Raw genomic sequence first — 18,434 nt, 5'->3', positions numbered from 1 at the left:
CAAGTACACTGTATGTCTTGTAAATAACTATTGGCTGTTGTCCGTTTCAGGGTAGAATGGGAAGAAAAGGTTTTCCCGGGATGGTTGGGCCGGAGGGAGTTAAGGTGAATAAATACTTTTTATTTTCCCACCGCAGCTCAAAATATGGAAAATAATAATTATAATTTTAAACAAAAGAACTGTAGTAATAGTGACATATTTATCACTGAAGGGAGAGTCCGGTGTCACGGGAAAAGCGGGATCCATGGGAGAAAGAGTAAGAAATGCTGACACGGACACTTTTTTTTTTTTTTTTCAAATGTCTATTCATTCAACATCCAACACTGAATCTGTGTGTTTCAGGGTTTGGTGGGTTTCATCGGAGCTGTGGGAGAGGCAGGACTGGCAGGAGAGAAGGTAAAATAACTTTTTCTTTCCTTGTAAATACACTCATGTAAGTCCTCACTAGACAACCTTGAAGACTCAACGTTGTGTTTGTGCACATTCAGGGGGATCGAGGGGAGATGGGTCTTCCCGGACCCCTCGGAGAAAAGGGAACAACGGTAAGACACATCACTTTTTTTTTTATAACTTTTGAAAACGCTTACAAATGATTTCCTGGGCAGGCTACGTCAAAAAGGAAAAGTCTATAAAGTTTATCTAATACTAAAAGGTGTGTGTTATTCCCATGGGAATATACTCACATGTGGCATTGGGTCCATTAGGTAGTAAAGAAACATTCAACCCGCGATAACTTAGGAACATGCTTTTCTAAGCGGTGGTTTAGCGATCGACGGGGGGCCTTGAGCTGGAAAAAGTCGTAACATTGGTGGAGAGAATAGTTCCAGTGGATCGCTTTGATTTACATCTTTGACGGTAACGATCACATGAAGGGCAGACTTCTCATTCTCGACTACCTAAAGCTGAAAAAGAATAAAGAAACCAGTTTGTGATCCGTTTTCAGACATCCACTCAAACTCAGTTTTCAGTCTGCCGGTCAGGTGAGTGACCCCCCCAGGTGTTCGAAGGAGCCTCAACTCCACCTCCGTCGCACACCTGCCTCGCTCTCCCGAAAACACAATTGAGGACTTAGTCATCATTCTTGTTGAAAACAGAGAGATGTTTCCCGCTGGCTCACCATCAGTTTCGCCTCGAGATGAGGCCACACACACACACACACACACACACACACACACACACAAAAAGCAGAACGCGTGCACAACACATTTATAAGAAGGGTTGTCTTCACTCTCAGCTGCAAAACAGAAACAGACCGACTGGAAAACCCGGCGTCATCCGTAGAGAAGGGAGCTGACCAGCAGACGTCGTAGCTGCTAACGCGGAGCTCGCACTGCAGGCTGTGGGATTTATTTTCCGGTGATCACAGCTGCTGGGTTTGCTTATTGCTTAGCATTTTATTGCACTCAGCTGATCTGAGTGGCCTGACTGAAAGTAGTGCCCGTGACATAGTTTCATACTTTTGTAAATGGTCTGGCCAAAAAGTGAGTTCCAATAAAGGAGGAAGAAAAGCAGCCAAAAGCAATATTTTTTCAGACATGAAATTGCCTCCTCTGATATTGTTTTTTTTTTCTCTTTTCCCCATTGTCTCTTATTGTAGCAGCAGATTTTACTTGCAAAAGCAGATGTATGCTTTTACTTGTGTGTGTGTGCAACTGAAATCCCATTTATAACCTCAAACGCCCCATGAACGTAGAATTCCGTGTTCCTGTCGTTACAAGCTGTGTAACAAAGTCACATCTATGTGTTTGAGTATCGTAGTGTTGTTTGTATGATACAGTTTTGTGCCTGTGTACATGCAATAGGGTCACCCAGGGACACCGGGCGAGACGGGGCCCACAGGACCACCAGGAAGACCAGTAAGTCACCGCTCATTCTCTCTCTCTTCTTTCTACTTGAAGATCAATTTTGCGAACGACAGCAAATTGCCAATGATCTGCACGGTAGGAAACGTCTTCATTTGGTCCGAGGCTTAGAAAGCATGGCTGTATGAGAATAAAACTAACAAATGACGATATCTAGGGGCAAAGGGGCTCTTTTTTGCAGTTGTATCGTTCATAAATTAACAACCCATGTGCTCTGCGCGCGGTAAAAGTGTCTTTGAGCATTATGGGAGCTGGCAGCCTCCTGCTGAACCCGCATTCCCCTTCTGTCAGTCAAAAGCGCAACACCTACAACCAATTAGGAGCTGCCCCCCATCCCGTCCTCGCCACGGTCAGGTTTGGCGCGAGTGGGGGCTGAGCGTCGGTTGAAGGTGGGGGCCGACTGAGCCACCAAAACAAACATAAATACGGGGCTCCGGGGTTCAGCGGGACGGGATTCCTGAGCGGGCCCTTTAATTGGTGTGAGTGACACATCTAACAACAAACCCCACAGTGTGTTCCCGGGGTCAGGCTGCACCCCCCCACATATCCCCCACCCCCCATGGGGCAACAACCTGGGGGCTGTGTGCTCTGTCAGTCCAAACCTTCGTTTTATCTCTCCGTCCCTTTTTTTCTCCCCCTCCTCCCTTCACCCCCCCCCCCCCCACCCCCCTCCTCCTTTGTTTGTCAGGGCTCTGCTGGAGCCGCTGGGCCCGCCGGTACCCGAGGAGCCAAAGGCTTACGGGTGAGTTTGAGGATTCACACCTGTTGTTGTTGTTGTTGTTGTTGTTGTTGTAGTGGGTGAATATGATGAAGTGATATGCAGCTGCCCCTGAACAGAGGTCACGTGTGTCTAATGGACATCAGGGTTCAGAGTCTGTTTTCAGACACATGAGGAGCTTCAGCGAACAAACAACTCTTTTTTTTTTTGTCCATAAATGGAACAATAAGTAACAGCCGACGGAAAGACCCTCCGTCAGTCCAGCAACACAAAATATGTTGTGGGAAAAGGGAATGTGGTTATTCTGGAAGTTACTTTGCAGATTTCTTTTGAAAATGGGAAAACAAAATTAATGTTTGGATCAGCAAAGCAAAGTTTTTGTGTTTTTGGTTAGCGGGGAGGTTTCACGCTCCCACAATAGCAACTTTTAGTAAACTGTGGAAATCCAAATTTATATTGTCCCAAATTACTTTTGTATAATGGGGGAATATTTATGACATTTTTGTCATTTTCTCTCACAATAGCATCCACCTGATTTAGACATTAACTGCCTGGAAGCCTCCAGTGGGCTCGTTCCACGTCCCACAAAAAGAAAATGAATACACAGTAAACCCAGACGCCAGTAATCACCTGTGATTTCTTCAAATTACAGCTCTGGAATCTCAATAGAGAAATCATATGTTGTGAAAACAAGCGATTGACAGCTGCAGTTTGTAGCTGCTGTTTATCACCAGAAATGTTGAGAACTGACAAGATGCAGCAAATGAATTACTGTCCACTCAGAGTATCAAAGTGGAGTCCACAAGACAATTGAGTGGCCCTAATTGATACTTATAATGCATTTTGACACTGACAATGTAACCGTTGCGATGATGCAGAAGTCAACAGATCACAGTGAGATGGATGTGTTCAAGGGTCACCTGACTCACCTCAGCTCCTGCTGGTTTTTCAAAATCGTCTTTTTCCCTGCTATGGTTCCACTGAGCCAGCTGGAAAGTGGGATAAAATCGCACTGAACTTATTCAAAATGACGCGTCCATGGGAGATGGGCTTTGCTGTTGTTGGCCTGAACACACAAAGTCTGAAGACGTGGTTTCAATTAATGTGAATGTCTGCAGCTTGCCGGGCCTGTAAATCTTCCTGCTGCTTCGTGACTTACGTCGGGTTAGTCGAAACGCAGAAACCTGAGTGGTGCAAGCCTGAAGACTTCATGTCAACGTGGGCAACCGCACGGCCTCACATGTCTCATTCCAGCCTCCCCAACCACACACAAGCTGTGTCTGCACAAATAAAAATTCAGGTTTTCGTGTAAACGCCCGGACAAACGAAATCCCCCCTTTGTTTGCTGAACAACAAACGGATTTGATTTGATCCACTCAATTAATTAATGTGAAACCAAAGCTCTCAGTTTCAGACAGATTCTTTCGACTTGGTGTTGACTATTAAGATGATACAATAAACATTTAGCCTGTGAATAAATCCTCCTCGTGCTCCATAAAACCATATAGAACTTTGATAAGGTTTAAACCCCACATATGCATTAGACGTTGGCCTGCATGTTGACAGTGATGTAACATCTGGCTTCACTCTCAGAAACATCGGCACATGACTTTTTTCTTACATGGAAATATATGGTGGAGTCAGAGACCACAGAGAAAACTGCATGTTGGCACAGGACCTGCTAGGAAGCTAGCGCCACTGTTTTTGTCTTTGTTTATTTTGTGCTGATTTCAATTTGTGGATGTCAGAGTGATCAGCATTCTGACTAAATAACAAATAACTCCTCATACGGTTCTGACCAAACAAATCCTCGGCTGATGTTGCGTCTGGAAGAGCATTTCCATTTCTCCATCTTCCCCTTCATGGTCTTCCTTTTCCTTGTCTCTTACAAATGAGCGTAATTAAACTGTGCAGCATAATATTTGAGTGAGCGGGCCTTTCCGTGGCCCGACAGGGTGACATATTTTCCCGACACGCCGGTTAATCCGGCTACGTAAACGCAAGCAGCGGGTGGCAGGTACCCCAGACAGGAATGTTAATGAGCGCTGCTTATCCTGCTCAATGTGTAATAGGCTTATAGCACCTCAGCTAGCGGCCTTCTCCGCGGGCCGGACTCCCGCTGGGCCCAGTGACCAAACGCGCCACACGACCAGGCTGCCTGTGTGGCTGCGTCGCGTTGTGTTTTCTATTTCATGTAAAAGATTGAATGATTATGAAAGACATTAAGATCACGTTGTCTGAGGAGCCAGCATCCTCCACAGCACGGATGGGAACGTGTTGCAGGTGCAGATTGGTCCACTGCCCGCCTCCTATTTATTATCACTGCTCACTGGACTAGCGAGCCTTTAAGCACTCTTGATTGATTATGTTTGACAGTTGCACCCATGTCAGTCAGGACTGCTCTGCACAGTGTGTGTGTGTGTGTGTGTGTCTTTTAAGTGTGAAGGGTGATTGTTTAACAATGCAAAGTCATAGAACAGCAGTGACTTCGGCTGTCATGTCCGGCACCCTGCAGCGAGACCAGCAGCCATTTCCACCGTCCCTTTGTGTCCACATTGGCTTTTACACGCACACTTGAAAGGGTCCTTCCCGGGCCAAAGGAACATGCATCTGACTCGGGGGGGATATGTGGGCATCAACGCACCACAGAGGGGTGTTTATTTACGGCGCGTCGCGGCTGTCCGGCTGTGTTACAGTGACCTCTGTTGGTGAAGTGACGGCTGTCTTGTGTTTCAGGGAGCGATAGGGCCCGACGGTCCAACGGGAGAGTTGGGGTTAGAGGGCAAGACGGTAAGAAATTTGACATGATTTTGTGCATTTATTGTGATTTCCTTGTGGATGTATGATACCAAAAACATTGAAGCTGTGCAGACACAACAGCGATGGCCATAAAGTAGCACGTATTACTGTCAAAGTTACGACTTTAACAAGAAAAATAGCAAACTGCACATTTACTCAGGACGCCAGGAATATGCAGTAAAGCATCCGAGTTCCTCTCTCATCCTTTCCTCTCTCCACAGGGCACTGATGGTCCTCCAGGAAAAATAGGTTTCCCTGGTCCAGAGGTAAGGCGCTGGGGTACTTTTCTACTTTTCCACTCCTTCCTCTCAAGTGTGGAGGCCCACAGTCAGATACAATTTATTACTCAGAAGGAAATAATCTGGCAAAATGATGAAAATACTGACAATGTTTTTGTGCAGAAATGCTTATAAATTGAATGAATCAGATATTGGCGAGCGATTGACAAGGCTTCAGTAAATCTGATCCTTTGTAAATACTATACCTCCTTAGTAATTACAGTATCATACTCTGATCTAAATTCTCCTGTCAAACTCATTTGTCTTTGTATTGTGTCCCTGCAGGGCAAGATCGGAGAGTCTGGAGAAACCGGGCCTAAAGGTTTTCCTGTGAGTTCACCTTGCTCGTACATATGAATAATGTACATATGCTGCCTAATGAAGAGCAGCTTGGTGTGAGCAACTCGTGCTCTTAGTTTAGCTACATTCTGTACCTGATTGCATCACCTTAAAACACTCTCTCATAAAAACTATACATGTTTGTAGTGTGTTATGAAAGTGAGATGGTGTGTGAGCGTTTGCGTGTGTTCTGACCTCGCTCACCCTTCCGTCTCCAGGGGATCCAAGGGCCCTCAGGGCCTCCAGGGGACAAGGGGATAGCAGGCGAGCCGGTATGACCTTCCAACAGTGTCCCTTTCTTATATTTCTCCATTTCTAGTATTTTTTTCTCGACCTCATCAAACCTTTTCTCATTCATAACCCAAACGTACCACAATAGTTTTATTAAATTCTCTTTGGCATCAGACATTACCTTGGTTCTGTCTGCCCAGCCCTGTTAGCGCCAAAATATCCTAACGAGGAGGACATTTATGAGCCATGTTTTAGCAGTTATTAAACATATATTTGCTCATATTAAATGTTTCCTCCACGGCAGCCAGAGACTTGTCTCATGCTTCACACATCTGCACTGGAGTGGCAAGAGTGTTTATTGCCATGATGGAAAAAAACTGCAAAACGGGTTGGGTTGGGTCAATGCACAGTTAAAGGTGCAGAATAGAAAAGGCGAATCGTTGGTATTAGAGACACTTTACTGACGGTTTGTTTGTTTTTTAGTGGTTCAGTAAGCGCACAATCCTGTCGACTACGAGCTGAAAGCGTCCCTGTCTGCACAGTTTTGTGAATTGTTAACAAGCTTTTAATAGTAGTCAAGATTTTAATAAGCCATTGTGATCACAAATATATAATGATTCAATCTAGGTGGACGACTAAGTGTTTCCCACCAAACGCCATTAGATATAAATTCTTCCTTGTATACATTGTTGAAAACCCCCTTTTTCCCTTACTACAACTCTCCATTGCCTCATCTCTTCTTACGCCGCACAGCTGCTTTCACTGATGGGACAATATGCTTTCGGGCCTTTTCTTTGAACTATAAATTAGAGACCACACAGATGACTTCACTTATGCCATCATTATTGTTTGGACTGGATGCACGTCGACCGGGGAGCAAACATGTTTCACATGCACACAGACATATTGGCGATGTTTAATCTCTGCATTCAGAGCCAAACTGTACAGATCATTTACTGATGTATCTGCTGTTGGCTCTTCTACAATAAACATTAGCCAGAGATTTTCCATTTTTTTAGGCCTACTGAACTAGATCTGATGTTGATTAGTGTGAAATATCTCCAGTTGTTGTTATTTGAGTGTGTGTGTGTGTGTGTCATCATCTCATAGGGATCCCCTGGGCCACAAGGAACCATTGGACTATTAGGAGAAGTTGGTCAAAAGGTGGGACATTTGGCAAACACACACCTGCACACCCTCTCATTCATATGTGTACATGTGGATCAGGTTGCTGGGGTTGATCTGAAAACCTCCATTAATTAAGACCCATAACAAAAGAGCCCTCTTCATCTTTTCTCTCATATCAATAAGTAATGGGACTCAACCCTGACATGGCGGACATATCTAACGCCAAAGACTAATTCGCCTGTAACATTTTCCTCTCCTCCGTCCTCCTCCGTATTTAAAAAGGGTCCTCCGGGCAAGGTGGGGGAACCGGGACTGCCAGGAGAGCCGGGAGAGAAGGTGAGACACCATGTTGTTTCACAACTGTTGCATGTTGCACACAAATTCCCAAGAAAGTGAGAAGGGAATTTCTTCCCGTGTTGCTCATGTGTGAGCATCTGTGTTTCAGGGAGCCGTTGGACCTGTTGGGAACATCGGAGAGCAGGGACTCATAGGACAGCGGGTCCGTTCGTCAGCATCAAACTCAAATATCTGTAACATGGTACAGCTGATCCTTTCAACAATCTTTGTATTAACGCGCGTGTGTGTGTGTTGTTTGGGTCTGACAGGGGGAGCCGGGCCTGGAGGGAGAAGCCGGTCCAGCTGGTCCCGATGGCAGCAAGGTGGAGTCTCTTCTCTTGCTAATCCAAAAAGATATGAGACAGCAACTATTAAATATATAGCCGCATGCTGCACTCGTTAGCTTAATCAGGTTGTTCACATGAGTCTCGTGTTCAGGGCGAAAAAGGCGGCACGGGTCAGGAGGGCGACAACGGGGAAAAAGGTGAAATCGGGCTAAAGGGAAAAGAGGGCCCGCCTGGAAACCCGGGACTCTCCGGCGTCAGAGTAAGTGGACTGTCTTTCTTGTCAAGTCTTAGACACATATTTATTTTGCAAACTGAATTTTGTTTTCTCTCCAAAGGGCCCAGAAGGGAAACCTGGCAAATTCGGGGAGAGAGGCAAACAAGGGTCAAAGGTCTTTACGTCAAATCCTCCGCAATTAATCCTGTAGAAAGCAACGGCACCCACCCACAATAACAAGCTGCTCAGCTGTTGTGTAACTTATCCTTTGTGTGCGTTCAGGGGGCCAAAGGTCATCAAGGTCACCTCGGGGAGACTGGGACCGTGGGGAAGACTGGACCACCAGGTTTTGTTGGGCAGAAGGGATCCAGAGGAACCATCGGACATGTGGTAAAGTGGAACAGTGATGATTCATTTTTGAAGACTCAAAACCGTTTTTGATAAAAAAGTTTGGCTGCAATCTAACTGACGTGTAGTGAAGACACAATGTTTGTTTCCGTTAGGGAGCTCCTGGTCGAATGGCTCAACAGGGGGAACCTGGTATTGCCGGTTATGAGGTAAGACTACATTAGGAGAAGTGATTGTCTGCATGTGGATGGCCATCAAACATATGGTGAATGATATTATGTCTTGGGTCTGTCTTTGTAGGGCCATCAGGGACCACAGGGCCCCATGGGGCCTCCAGGACCAAAAGGTGAAAAGGTACACCTCGTTCACTTTATGTGTAACACAGATCTTTTTTCCCCCTGTTATCTGTTCCCAGTGTATCCAGCATGGGGTTTGATCGGCCAAAAATCATCGTAAAGTGGACTAATAACACTAAATGTTATTCATCTTCAAAGCTAGTACTGATCATCCTTGTTTTCGTGTGAGCGCATCTTAAAGAAGGCCTAGGTACAGCGAAGGTGAACAAAACCCTGTCTCTAAATGTTCATCTCCTCTGCAGGGCGAGCAGGGCGATGATGGGAAGGTAGAGGGTCCTCCTGGTTCTCCAGGTGACACAGTAAGTCACACCTGACTTACTTTCCTCCCTCCTTGTCTTCTGTAAAATTGCATAAAACTATGGATTTGCCTTCAACTGGTGTATTTCTGGGTTTTTTTTCAGGGAACTCCAGGTGACAGAGGAGAGAGAGGAGAATCAGGAGATCCGGGGTATAAAGTAGGTACCGTGACTTTAACCGCACCTGAAATCATTCATTCGGGTTCATGTGGTTTATATTCTGTTGCTCTTTCTCAGGGTCAAGTAGGTCTGGATGGCGGGAGAGGCCGGTCCGGAGCTCTTGGACTACCTGTGAGTATCAACACTCGTGATTTCCTACGTAAACAAACAGCGGGCATGCTCACATAGGTGGTTTTCATGTGCTTTGATTGACATAACTGGGCCTTTCAGGGACATCCTGGACCTCGCGGGCAGCAAGGACCTAAAGGGGCCAAAGGAGATCAAGTAAGGATGTAAAAAAGAAATCACTTTAAGGAGTTTGAGGAGTTAAAATGAGGAATTGCATCATCTTCCATCCATGATTGCTTTGGATACTGTGCTCAAGCTTTTATTTGGTGTAGAACGAATGCCTGAGAAATGCATTTTACAACGATCAAACATTGATATGTCATTGGATTAGTTATGCCTGAGAAAGGAAGGTCTTGCTGGTCACCCACGCACGCACACACGAGGGGAATTAATACGCTTTAATGGCATAATAGTCCTCTTAACCTTTAAAATATGTTCTCTCTCAAGGGTCAAAAAGGCAAAAAGGGTCATTCGGGACAAAAAGGAACCAGAGGAGTGGAGGTAAGTTAGCGAGTCTCCACACATCCTCACTTGCTCCGGTGACTCTACAGATGTTTTGCAAAGCCTTTCAGAAAGTCTCCATTAATATCGGTCAAGTAAAGACGGAAGCAGAAAAGGATGCTGGGGCTAGATTTCTGATGAGTCCTCTGTCGTCCTCAGGGTGTGGGCGGTCTCTCCGGTCCCAGAGGTGTGGTGGGTCGAGAGGGGCTGGAGGGGGTGCCCGGGATGGATGGAGTCCCAGGAAAGGACGGCAGTAAAGGCATGCCGGTGAGACAATGCTGCTCTTGTTCATTTGTCTTAATTATCCTATTTACACAAGTCCACGGGCTCGTTTAATTCATACCGCCCAGATAGAACTACAACTTGATTCATCCGCTCTCTACAAAGACTTACCTTTATTAAACAGATTCTTAATCTTTGTGTTGAATGATATTCATGTTTGCCTCCATGTTGTTTATTTAGGGAGAGCATGGGGATGATGGGGAGGCTGGTCTTCCTGGCAAGGCGGGCTCACGTGGGAAAACGGGCGGTCCGGGACTCCCAGGAGATCAGGGGACCATTGGACCAAAGGTAAGCGGGATGAGTGACCTGCTGTACATTGATGAGCATGGGTCTGAAACGGCTTTCGTCATTAGATGAACCCAGAAATGATTATTAATGATTCTTTATTCATCCGTCCAGGGTGAACAGGGGCACCGAGGCCAGAGTGGACCTCCAGGGAAACGAGGCTTCAGAGGTGGAATGGGGTTGCCGGGGCAACGGGGAGACCGAGGACCTAAAGGACAACTTGTGAGTAGCAAATATAATACAGGCAGTGACTTGTCAACCCCCTGAATGATGAGACTTTAGGCCCCTTTGGATATTCTTTGTCTCTGATTGTTGTTGTCTGATTGTGAACTTTTTTTCAGGGTGTCACGGGGGAACAAGGTTTTCCAGGGATCTTTGGAGTTTCTGGACCACGGGTACGTCAATCCCCAAACCACCAAATCCTTTTATCTGCTAGTCCCAAAACACGAAACATTAAATGAGCCCCTGAAATCTGGTTGGTGGGACTTCATAAATAACTTTATGGATGACAGATTTAATTAATTCAACAGTTTGCTTTTTTGCTCCCGCTTAGTAATTAAAGTCCGGGCATAGTAGTAGTATTTAATCTCAACAAATAATCTGTTTTACTGTTTTACTATTATATGTACAAATCCAATGTTATACATATATCAAAGAAAATAATACAGCTATCCAGTGAGGAATCACTGAGTCTGTGTGACAGTTCCAGCTCAAATATCTTTCACAATAAGGGGCCGTTCTCTTCCATCAGCGGATCCCATTTACAAATGGCAAGTCAACAAATGCCCCCCCTCACTTCCTGCCCATGACCCTGTTTGGGTTGTTACCTTCAGTAACAATCCCACGATTATCCGTTTTACGTCCACGTGGGCTTCAACGCTTGAAGCAAAGTTTTCAGGGAGTTTTTTTTGTCAACCATTTGTCACCTCTGTTTTTAAGGGGCCTCCAGGAGACTTTGGGCCAAAGGGGACACGGGGGCCAAAGGGGCCGCAGGGCGCTATGGTAAGAAGTCGCGGGATCTGGCTTACACGGATGAAATGAACTGAGCGTTTTATTTGATCTTTTTCCTCCTGTTCCTCTCCATCAGGGCAGAGGAGGAGTGCGCGGCCCCGTGGGAATTATCGGTCCCAATGGAAGCGCAGTATGTACTAAAAGGATCGAGATTGGCTTTAACTTTTCTATCTGCTGTGGTTCTTCGGCCGACTGACTGCGTGCATCTCTTTGCAGGGTCCCAGAGGAGAGAAGGGCAATCGTGGGGAGACTGTAAGTCTCGGTTTCTAACCACATGTACTCTCCATTTTCACACTTTGCTTACATTGTTCGCTCTGTCAAAAGCAGATTCAGTGACAATACTCCGGCTGAAAACATGTATTTTCTCTCTCTGCACAGGGATTTCATGGCCCACGGGTATGTTTGCATAGTGTGTCATTTTCTCTTCCTCCTTTCTGTTTTTTTCTATGGCCACTTAAAACCTCATCCTGCATGTGTGTTTTTCTTCTCATCAGGGTTCTCCTGGACCTCGTGGGCTCCCTGGACCTCCAGTAAGTGTTCTGCCTCCAAGCATTAGTTTAAGCAGTCTTAAGTCATATTCAAGTTGCATTGATAACCTTTTCTCTTTTTCCTTTAGGGTCGCCCGGGTATTCCTCTATCATTTGTAAGTCATGTTTGGTTTGCTGATTTACCTCAATCCAATATTCACTGATATCTGCTGTCCAAAAAACTAAAAAATACATTTCTGTTATTTTCTGCAGGTGGATGATGGCCTCTTGTTTATGGATTCATACACCTCACTCAGGACTGAGGTGAGTCAAGTATGACATCAACATTTCTCCGTATTGCCTGTTATCTAATATTTTGCAAACTGCAGAGACTCCCCTCTTGTTCCGTCCTCCAGAATAAGCCAGCGATGGACCTGCCGATGCTGGACCAGGGCGCAGAGATCTTTAAGACCCTCCACTACCTCAGTAACCTGATCCAGAGCCTGAAGAACCCACTGGGCAACCGGGACAACCCTGCCCGCATCTGCAGGGACCTGCACAGCTGTGAACAGAAGTTAAAAGATGGTGAGGGGCGTTTGTATATCGTGCTGCGTGTGAGACGGGTGGACTTTAGATTACTAAACCCACAGACTTAATAAACCCACACATGTTTGCATTCTCAGGCACTTATTGGATGGACCCAAACCTGGGCTGCTCGTCGGATACCATAGAAGTCTCCTGCAACTTTACCGCAGGCGGACAGACTTGCCTGAAACCAATAACTGTGACCAAGGTATTTAAGACACAACGACATGAGCAAAGATTGTACAATTTGAAGAAATATCACAACACACGAGCGCATTCCACACTTGCTAATGGGCGCTTGCTCTGCCCGCCTGAACAGCCGTCTGTCAGCGTCGGTCGCGTCCAGATGAACTTCTTGCAACTGCTGAGCTCAGAGGCAGAGCAGCACGTCATCATCCACTGTCTGAACATCTCGGTTTGGAGGCCAGCTGAGGATCAGCCGCCCTCTCGGAGCTCGGTGCGATTCAAGGCCTGGAGTGGGGAGGCGCTCGAGGCGGGAGGGGAGCTCGAGCCCGAAGTCATAGAAGACTCCTGCTGGGTACGAAAGACAAGACGTCATGCGGCTCACTGCCCTTTAGTTGGCAGCTTTCTTTGCATTCAGACTTTTCAAACTTCTTGTGTTCACGTTTGGGGCCGTAACATGTCTCGTGTATCTGGGTTTCAGGTGAAAGACGGCCGCTGGCATCAGACTCATTTCGTGTTCCACTTCCTGGATCCCTCTCTGCTCCCTGTGGTTGACATCTACAACCTCCCCAGGACTACACCTGGCTCGCATTACCACCTGGAGGTGGGTCCCGTATGCTTCCTGTGAGGGCTGCTGTGGACGTCCTTTGTCCTGAAAATGGAGGGATGGATCATCAGCCCCTTCGGTGGAAAAAAAAAAAAACCTCATGCGGGCATGAAGATCAGAGCAATCTCCTCCAATTCCATGTCAAAAATAATCTGCGCAAGTACAACAGATCCTGCTTCACTCTGCCAGACTCCCATTGGACTGCAGACACAGAGGGAGGAAGCACGGGGGAGGCGGAGGGCCAAAGGAAGGCTTGAGGAGGAGCAGGGGAGCTCTTGCACTAATAGCTTCTCCGTACCGCGACGGCTAAGGATCTCCTTGTGTACGCCCGTCTGGAGTGAATCTCTCGAGAACATTGCTAAGTGCAGGGAGACCGAGACCAAGTTAACCAGCGGACATTATAGTAACTTATTTTTTGAACTGTATACAGTCTGCATACTGTGTACTTTTCTTTTTTTTCAATACCAGAAATTCAATTGAGTTAGGAGAGAAGAATTTAAGTAATTGGGGATCAGTTAAATGTACATATATATGTATGCTCATTATTAACTTTTATAAATGTATATCTTATGTAAAGAAATAATCTTCAAGTGCAATAGAAAATGAGAAGATAATTTGATATTTTAAAAATAAAGGAAGGATTTTTCAGGGGTGCCATTTGATTTTCCTTTGGTGCTAATCTCCATTTTATCTTGCCCACGTGTGAGTAAATCCAGAAGCAGGCTTGTTTGCCTAAATAACTTCTGTAGTTAGTAGTGCTCCTGAGGGGAGATCAAGACGTTTAGTACAATCCCAAATACGGGCAAACCAGAGTAAACTCTCAGTTGTGACGTCTGAAGCCACACTGGTGCACACAAGCAGTCCACATGGAGCGTCAATGCGTTCAATACTTATTCCTATGCTTATTAGTCATATATTGTACCAGATGCCACTGTCGATAAGGAAAAATATCAGCGGTTACGACGGTAAAAAAAAATAGCATAATAGAGTATAAAGCTCTAATTTTCAGTAGTGTTTTATTAATTTCTCTACAACTCTGGAGGTTCAGTTCCTGCTTCCTCATCGATAGGAGACAGGAGGGAAATAGTTCTTATTTTCAAGGCACCACATGGTACCAGGAGAAAGTTCTTCTAGCCCACTTACAGTAGACAGACTACAGGTACAGGCATTCCTTAGAGCAGAAGTGAGCCACAGGAGAGAAGGAAGTGGGTCGATGAATCTTAATTAAACCCCCATCTTCCATCCTATCCTCTCTCTAAAGCATGGTGCTAAGTAAATTATCTAAGGTGCTGACCATAGTGCTGTAATTACACCACTTTGATGAAATATTCTGATGTTCATAGTGCATGCTTGCTTAGATTCATTTTTAAAATGTCAATACAACCTATTGGCGTAGTTCCATAATGCACTATATAGATAATATCACATCCCAAACTACAGCATTTTCCTAAAAGTTTGATTTTGTTCATTGCTGCAATTGACAAATATGCTTATTCTGATTTGAAATATTTTAGAGATAACTATAAAAACTAAAAACAGATTAATCTTTTTGTATCCCGTATAAATCATAGGGTATGAAGTATTTTTCAAGAATAAAATGATATTGTACTCTGTACAAAGACCCCCACAGCCGTATGTAATATTATTTAGAAACACAACTGGCGGTGATAGTTCTGATTAAAATAAAGTTTCTTTGTTGTAGCTGGACACGAGTGTGTATAATTGTGCAAACCTTGCTGTATACAGTGGATCCCCTCCTGCTAATTTAATGTTATTTAATGTTAACGTTGTTGCTGACTGAGCAAGTTCTTTTGGTTGAAGCAATACTACTCTTTCTGATAACTTTATATATCAGTTTGCCCAACTGGTCTTGGAGTTTATAAATCTTTTTTATGTGTAAATTTGGGGCTCCAGAGAACAAATTTATTGCAATGCTAATTATCTTTTATTTTTTTAATTTTTGTTCATTGGCTTTATGTTATTTTTCCTCTATGATAATCAACCATGTACTGTACCAGGACTCTGCTATAATATAACGTGTTTTAAATAATTATGCAAATATGTGAAAATGTTTCTTCTTTTTGTAAATCTGTTTTTAGACATTAAAATGAGCTAAGAATACCTCACATTTTTACCCATCATTTTGGAGCAAAGATTTTCTTTTGCCTTTATAATAAAAGCCTGTCTGTAAATATCAGCCAAACACAGACAGTCGTCAAACAAAATAATTTCTGGTGCCAGCATCTTATATCTGTCTTCTTGTTCAATAAATACTTTCAATTTGTGTGTGTGTTATTTTTATTTTCAACTATGGCTGAATATAAACAAAACGAAACACATGGCGTGTAAAATAACTGCAATAACAACATTTAGCCAATACATTTATTTTTTGTAATAAATGCAAAGGGTTTTGATGACGGCCAATGGTTTGGAAACTTTTACTATGAGACATTATCACATTGTCGTTGTTGGACTGCGTACATGGCGTAACCTTCCCTGCAAGCTGAAAGATAAACACCACGGCCAGTTATTAATCCAAGCAGTCCCAACAGAAACATGCCTCATCTTCATTAATGGCCTTGAATTTAAAAATAATGCAAAGTACTGCTTAGTTAATATTAAACACATGCAAATCCCGTAATATTTTTACAATTAGTAAGATTGCTACAACCATTACAATTTAAGACCATATTTGCTATCTGGGGAACTGTGTTCCAGTTGAAATTGAGAGTTACACCGCTTGGTGTCGCTGTTGTCGTCTGGATGGATTTGATTTGGAGCAGAACCAGCTGTTTAGACTGGTTTACACCACAGAGGTTAAAGATCCCTCAGCCCGTTTCCAAAGTCAGCAAAATAGATGGAATGCTCACATCCAGTCATTATGTTGGACCTTTTTTCGTTTTAAATGTTATAATTAACCATGCAAAACACCCACTATTACACTAGCCACACATACAAATTACGTTAAATATACAATTTCTATTTGATGAATATGCTACGCATATTGCATTTGCTTCAGTTTCAGTCACAAAAATGATCCAACGCCTGGTAAAAATGTCGCTTTATTTATGTTAAGGATGCATGATGCACACATGACAAAAATCTATGTCTCTTGGGAGTAACCGATGCTTAGCAACATGAAACAAGACAGCAATCTCTGACCGTGCCTGACCGTGATGATGTCTATAAGAATTAATGGAGTATTAGGCTGACTAGCTAAACAAACACACGTCACATTTTTGTTAAAAGTCTGTTGAGATAGAGAGTAAGACGAGTACATGACTTGATTCCCAAGGAGCAAGTTCAGTATTTTGAGCCTCTATGTCCCGCCCTAAAGTTTGTCTTGGCCAATCGCTTTGTCTGAGTATCCACCCTGTTGTATGGTGCCTTTTACGTTGCTCGTACAGTCTTTATTTGTATGTTGAAATAATCAATGTTCATTTTAGAATCGTATATAAACAGTTTTTTTCAATGTTTCTTTAATACGTATTGCAAATAATCTGTGTTTTTATTCTTTTTATCATCCCATTACTTATTTTGAGGGACCTTTTGTAGGGTTTCAATCGTTGTTTAAAATATTACCTACACACCCTGAAGGCATCGCCAGGCTCCAACGTCCACAATGGTGACGTTTACCATATCATGATGGCGGTACCCTGGACTATTTTGAATTCCGTCCCGCTTTTCTAAGTTGTGTTTGTAGTCGTCTGTAATACGTATTGTTATTCCGGAGAACACGCGAGATAAGACTACCTCTATCATGGATTCCGTCGTGGGAAGCGATTTGACGCTCCCCGTTGACATCAACGGAAGGTAATACGATAGCCAGAGAGCTAACGCTAGCATGTAAGAGTACGTTATAGCTAGCGCATTAATCCGAACGACAGCGGCAACGTCTCGGTCCGGTTTACTTACCGCTACAAAAGGCCCTGACTATCACCTGGAACAACACACAAGCACTCGGGTCATCACGCATTGAATACAACATTAACGCTTTCTGAAACACGTTAGGTGTACTAACGTACCCCGCAATTAACCTTGGATACACCACCTTATACGCTTTTGTGCGCATATTTAACAACATTATCGTTAGCTCCACAATAAATTAAGTTAACTCTTTTGTTCATATTCCGGTGGTGACGTTACCCCTAATTTAGACGTATTTGTTTAAAACGTTTAAAATAGCGTTCACATAGCTATCTACAAAACTTAAGTGGCGAAAGGTAAATTGGTTCGTGTTGTATTTAACTAACTCACCGTCAGTTGGTAACTTTAGCTAACGTGGGATAACGCTACATAGATAGCTAGTTTAGGCTGATGTTATTTCTGCTGCAACTGAATGACTCACCGGACAAAACTCTAACTTTAACTGTATTCTGACTCATTCATATTATCCGTATTTTACCGTTAACCGAAGTCACTACCGGGTTTTTAAAATAAATATCATTAATAGCTAAAAAAAAAAAAAAAAATTAAATCTCCGTTTTGTGCTGCCACTTTTTCTTCCATCCAGAAGCGCATTTGAAGCTGCAGACCACCGCTAGTTATTTCCGTTGTGAAGCCGACGCGCCTCGTCGGAGGTTGAGCTGTCAGTCACAGGGGGGAAAGGAAAGCGGAACTGATCGCATCCAGTGTGTCAGCGGGGTGCAGGCAGAAGCAGCGACGTCTCCCTTGCACACGTCGCACAAAATGTGGACTAACGTGTCTTACTTGTTTTGCTTTTCCCCTTTTTGCTGTGCATGATATGGGAGAAGCGTGTGATTGTGGTAGGTAAACGCTGCACTATTTGGTTCTGGTCCTGGGTAGATTTTCGCTGAGTAGAACCAACTTGGGTCTGTGGCTGGTTCTGCTGCACTGAAACGCTAGTTCTAGATATGTGAATGTGTCCTTGACTCATGTCTCCCCTTTAAGTGACCTGGCCCAGCTGTGATCCAGGTGGTAATCCAAGATGTTTGATAACCTGTGTGGGATCAGTTACTTGAAACCTGATTCATAACACCCTTGAAGTAGACCGAAAAAAAGCATGTGTTTGC

General features: G+C 44.2%; 2 protein-coding genes across 35 annotated transcripts in view; both read left to right on the top strand.

Annotated features, from left to right (window-relative positions):
• col27a1a (collagen, type XXVII, alpha 1a) overlaps window positions 1–15,685 on the top strand; it is a 52,074-nt gene extending 36,389 nt beyond the window's left edge. The window contains exons 23-61 of the mRNA XM_040198047.2: window positions 51–104; window positions 212–256; window positions 343–396; window positions 489–542; window positions 1,803–1,856; window positions 2,551–2,604; window positions 5,317–5,370; window positions 5,601–5,645; window positions 5,943–5,987; window positions 6,215–6,268; window positions 7,338–7,391; window positions 7,638–7,691; window positions 7,801–7,854; window positions 7,961–8,014; window positions 8,130–8,237; window positions 8,314–8,367; window positions 8,475–8,582; window positions 8,696–8,749; window positions 8,841–8,894; window positions 9,139–9,195; window positions 9,298–9,351; window positions 9,430–9,483; window positions 9,583–9,636; window positions 9,928–9,981; window positions 10,141–10,248; window positions 10,444–10,551; window positions 10,663–10,770; window positions 10,890–10,943; window positions 11,488–11,550; window positions 11,636–11,689; window positions 11,776–11,811; window positions 11,938–11,955; window positions 12,054–12,089; window positions 12,176–12,202; window positions 12,300–12,350; window positions 12,443–12,611; window positions 12,710–12,819; window positions 12,931–13,149; window positions 13,276–15,685. Coding sequence (XP_040053981.2) covers window positions 51–104; window positions 212–256; window positions 343–396; window positions 489–542; window positions 1,803–1,856; window positions 2,551–2,604; window positions 5,317–5,370; window positions 5,601–5,645; window positions 5,943–5,987; window positions 6,215–6,268; window positions 7,338–7,391; window positions 7,638–7,691; window positions 7,801–7,854; window positions 7,961–8,014; window positions 8,130–8,237; window positions 8,314–8,367; window positions 8,475–8,582; window positions 8,696–8,749; window positions 8,841–8,894; window positions 9,139–9,195; window positions 9,298–9,351; window positions 9,430–9,483; window positions 9,583–9,636; window positions 9,928–9,981; window positions 10,141–10,248; window positions 10,444–10,551; window positions 10,663–10,770; window positions 10,890–10,943; window positions 11,488–11,550; window positions 11,636–11,689; window positions 11,776–11,811; window positions 11,938–11,955; window positions 12,054–12,089; window positions 12,176–12,202; window positions 12,300–12,350; window positions 12,443–12,611; window positions 12,710–12,819; window positions 12,931–13,149; window positions 13,276–13,422 — 2,688 coding nt within the window. The 3' untranslated portion in view covers window positions 13,423–15,685. The remainder of the gene's footprint in view (window positions 1–50; window positions 105–211; window positions 257–342; window positions 397–488; window positions 543–1,802; window positions 1,857–2,550; window positions 2,605–5,316; window positions 5,371–5,600; window positions 5,646–5,942; window positions 5,988–6,214; window positions 6,269–7,337; window positions 7,392–7,637; window positions 7,692–7,800; window positions 7,855–7,960; window positions 8,015–8,129; window positions 8,238–8,313; window positions 8,368–8,474; window positions 8,583–8,695; window positions 8,750–8,840; window positions 8,895–9,138; window positions 9,196–9,297; window positions 9,352–9,429; window positions 9,484–9,582; window positions 9,637–9,927; window positions 9,982–10,140; window positions 10,249–10,443; window positions 10,552–10,662; window positions 10,771–10,889; window positions 10,944–11,487; window positions 11,551–11,635; window positions 11,690–11,775; window positions 11,812–11,937; window positions 11,956–12,053; window positions 12,090–12,175; window positions 12,203–12,299; window positions 12,351–12,442; window positions 12,612–12,709; window positions 12,820–12,930; window positions 13,150–13,275) is intronic.
• Window positions 15,686–16,976: 1,291 nt separating this feature from the next.
• The window catches only part of cdk5rap2 (CDK5 regulatory subunit associated protein 2), a 28,860-nt gene continuing 27,402 nt past the window's right edge, over window positions 16,977–18,434 (top strand). For 17 of the 34 annotated variants that reach the window (XM_078087996.1, XM_078087985.1, XM_040198497.2 and 14 more), the window contains exon 1: window positions 18,025–18,167. Coding sequence is in view for 8 of the 34 variants with exons in the window: in XM_078087994.1 (XP_077944120.1) it covers window positions 17,162–17,214 (53 nt within the window). In the remaining 26 variants the exon portion in view is untranslated. Of the gene's footprint in view, window positions 17,215–17,351; window positions 18,168–18,434 lie in introns of those variants that run through there. The other 17 variants (XM_078088006.1, XM_078088003.1, XM_078088010.1 and 14 more) reach the window with 2 other exon arrangements.

The sequence above is a fragment of the Gasterosteus aculeatus genome, chromosome 14 (genome assembly GCF_964276395.1).
Source record: "Gasterosteus aculeatus chromosome 14, fGasAcu3.hap1.1, whole genome shotgun sequence".
In the NCBI taxonomy this organism is placed as follows: Eukaryota; Metazoa; Chordata; class Actinopteri; order Perciformes; family Gasterosteidae; genus Gasterosteus; species Gasterosteus aculeatus.
The sequence above is the reverse complement of the archived record's forward strand: the minus strand, read 5'-3'. Positions and strand labels throughout refer to the sequence as shown.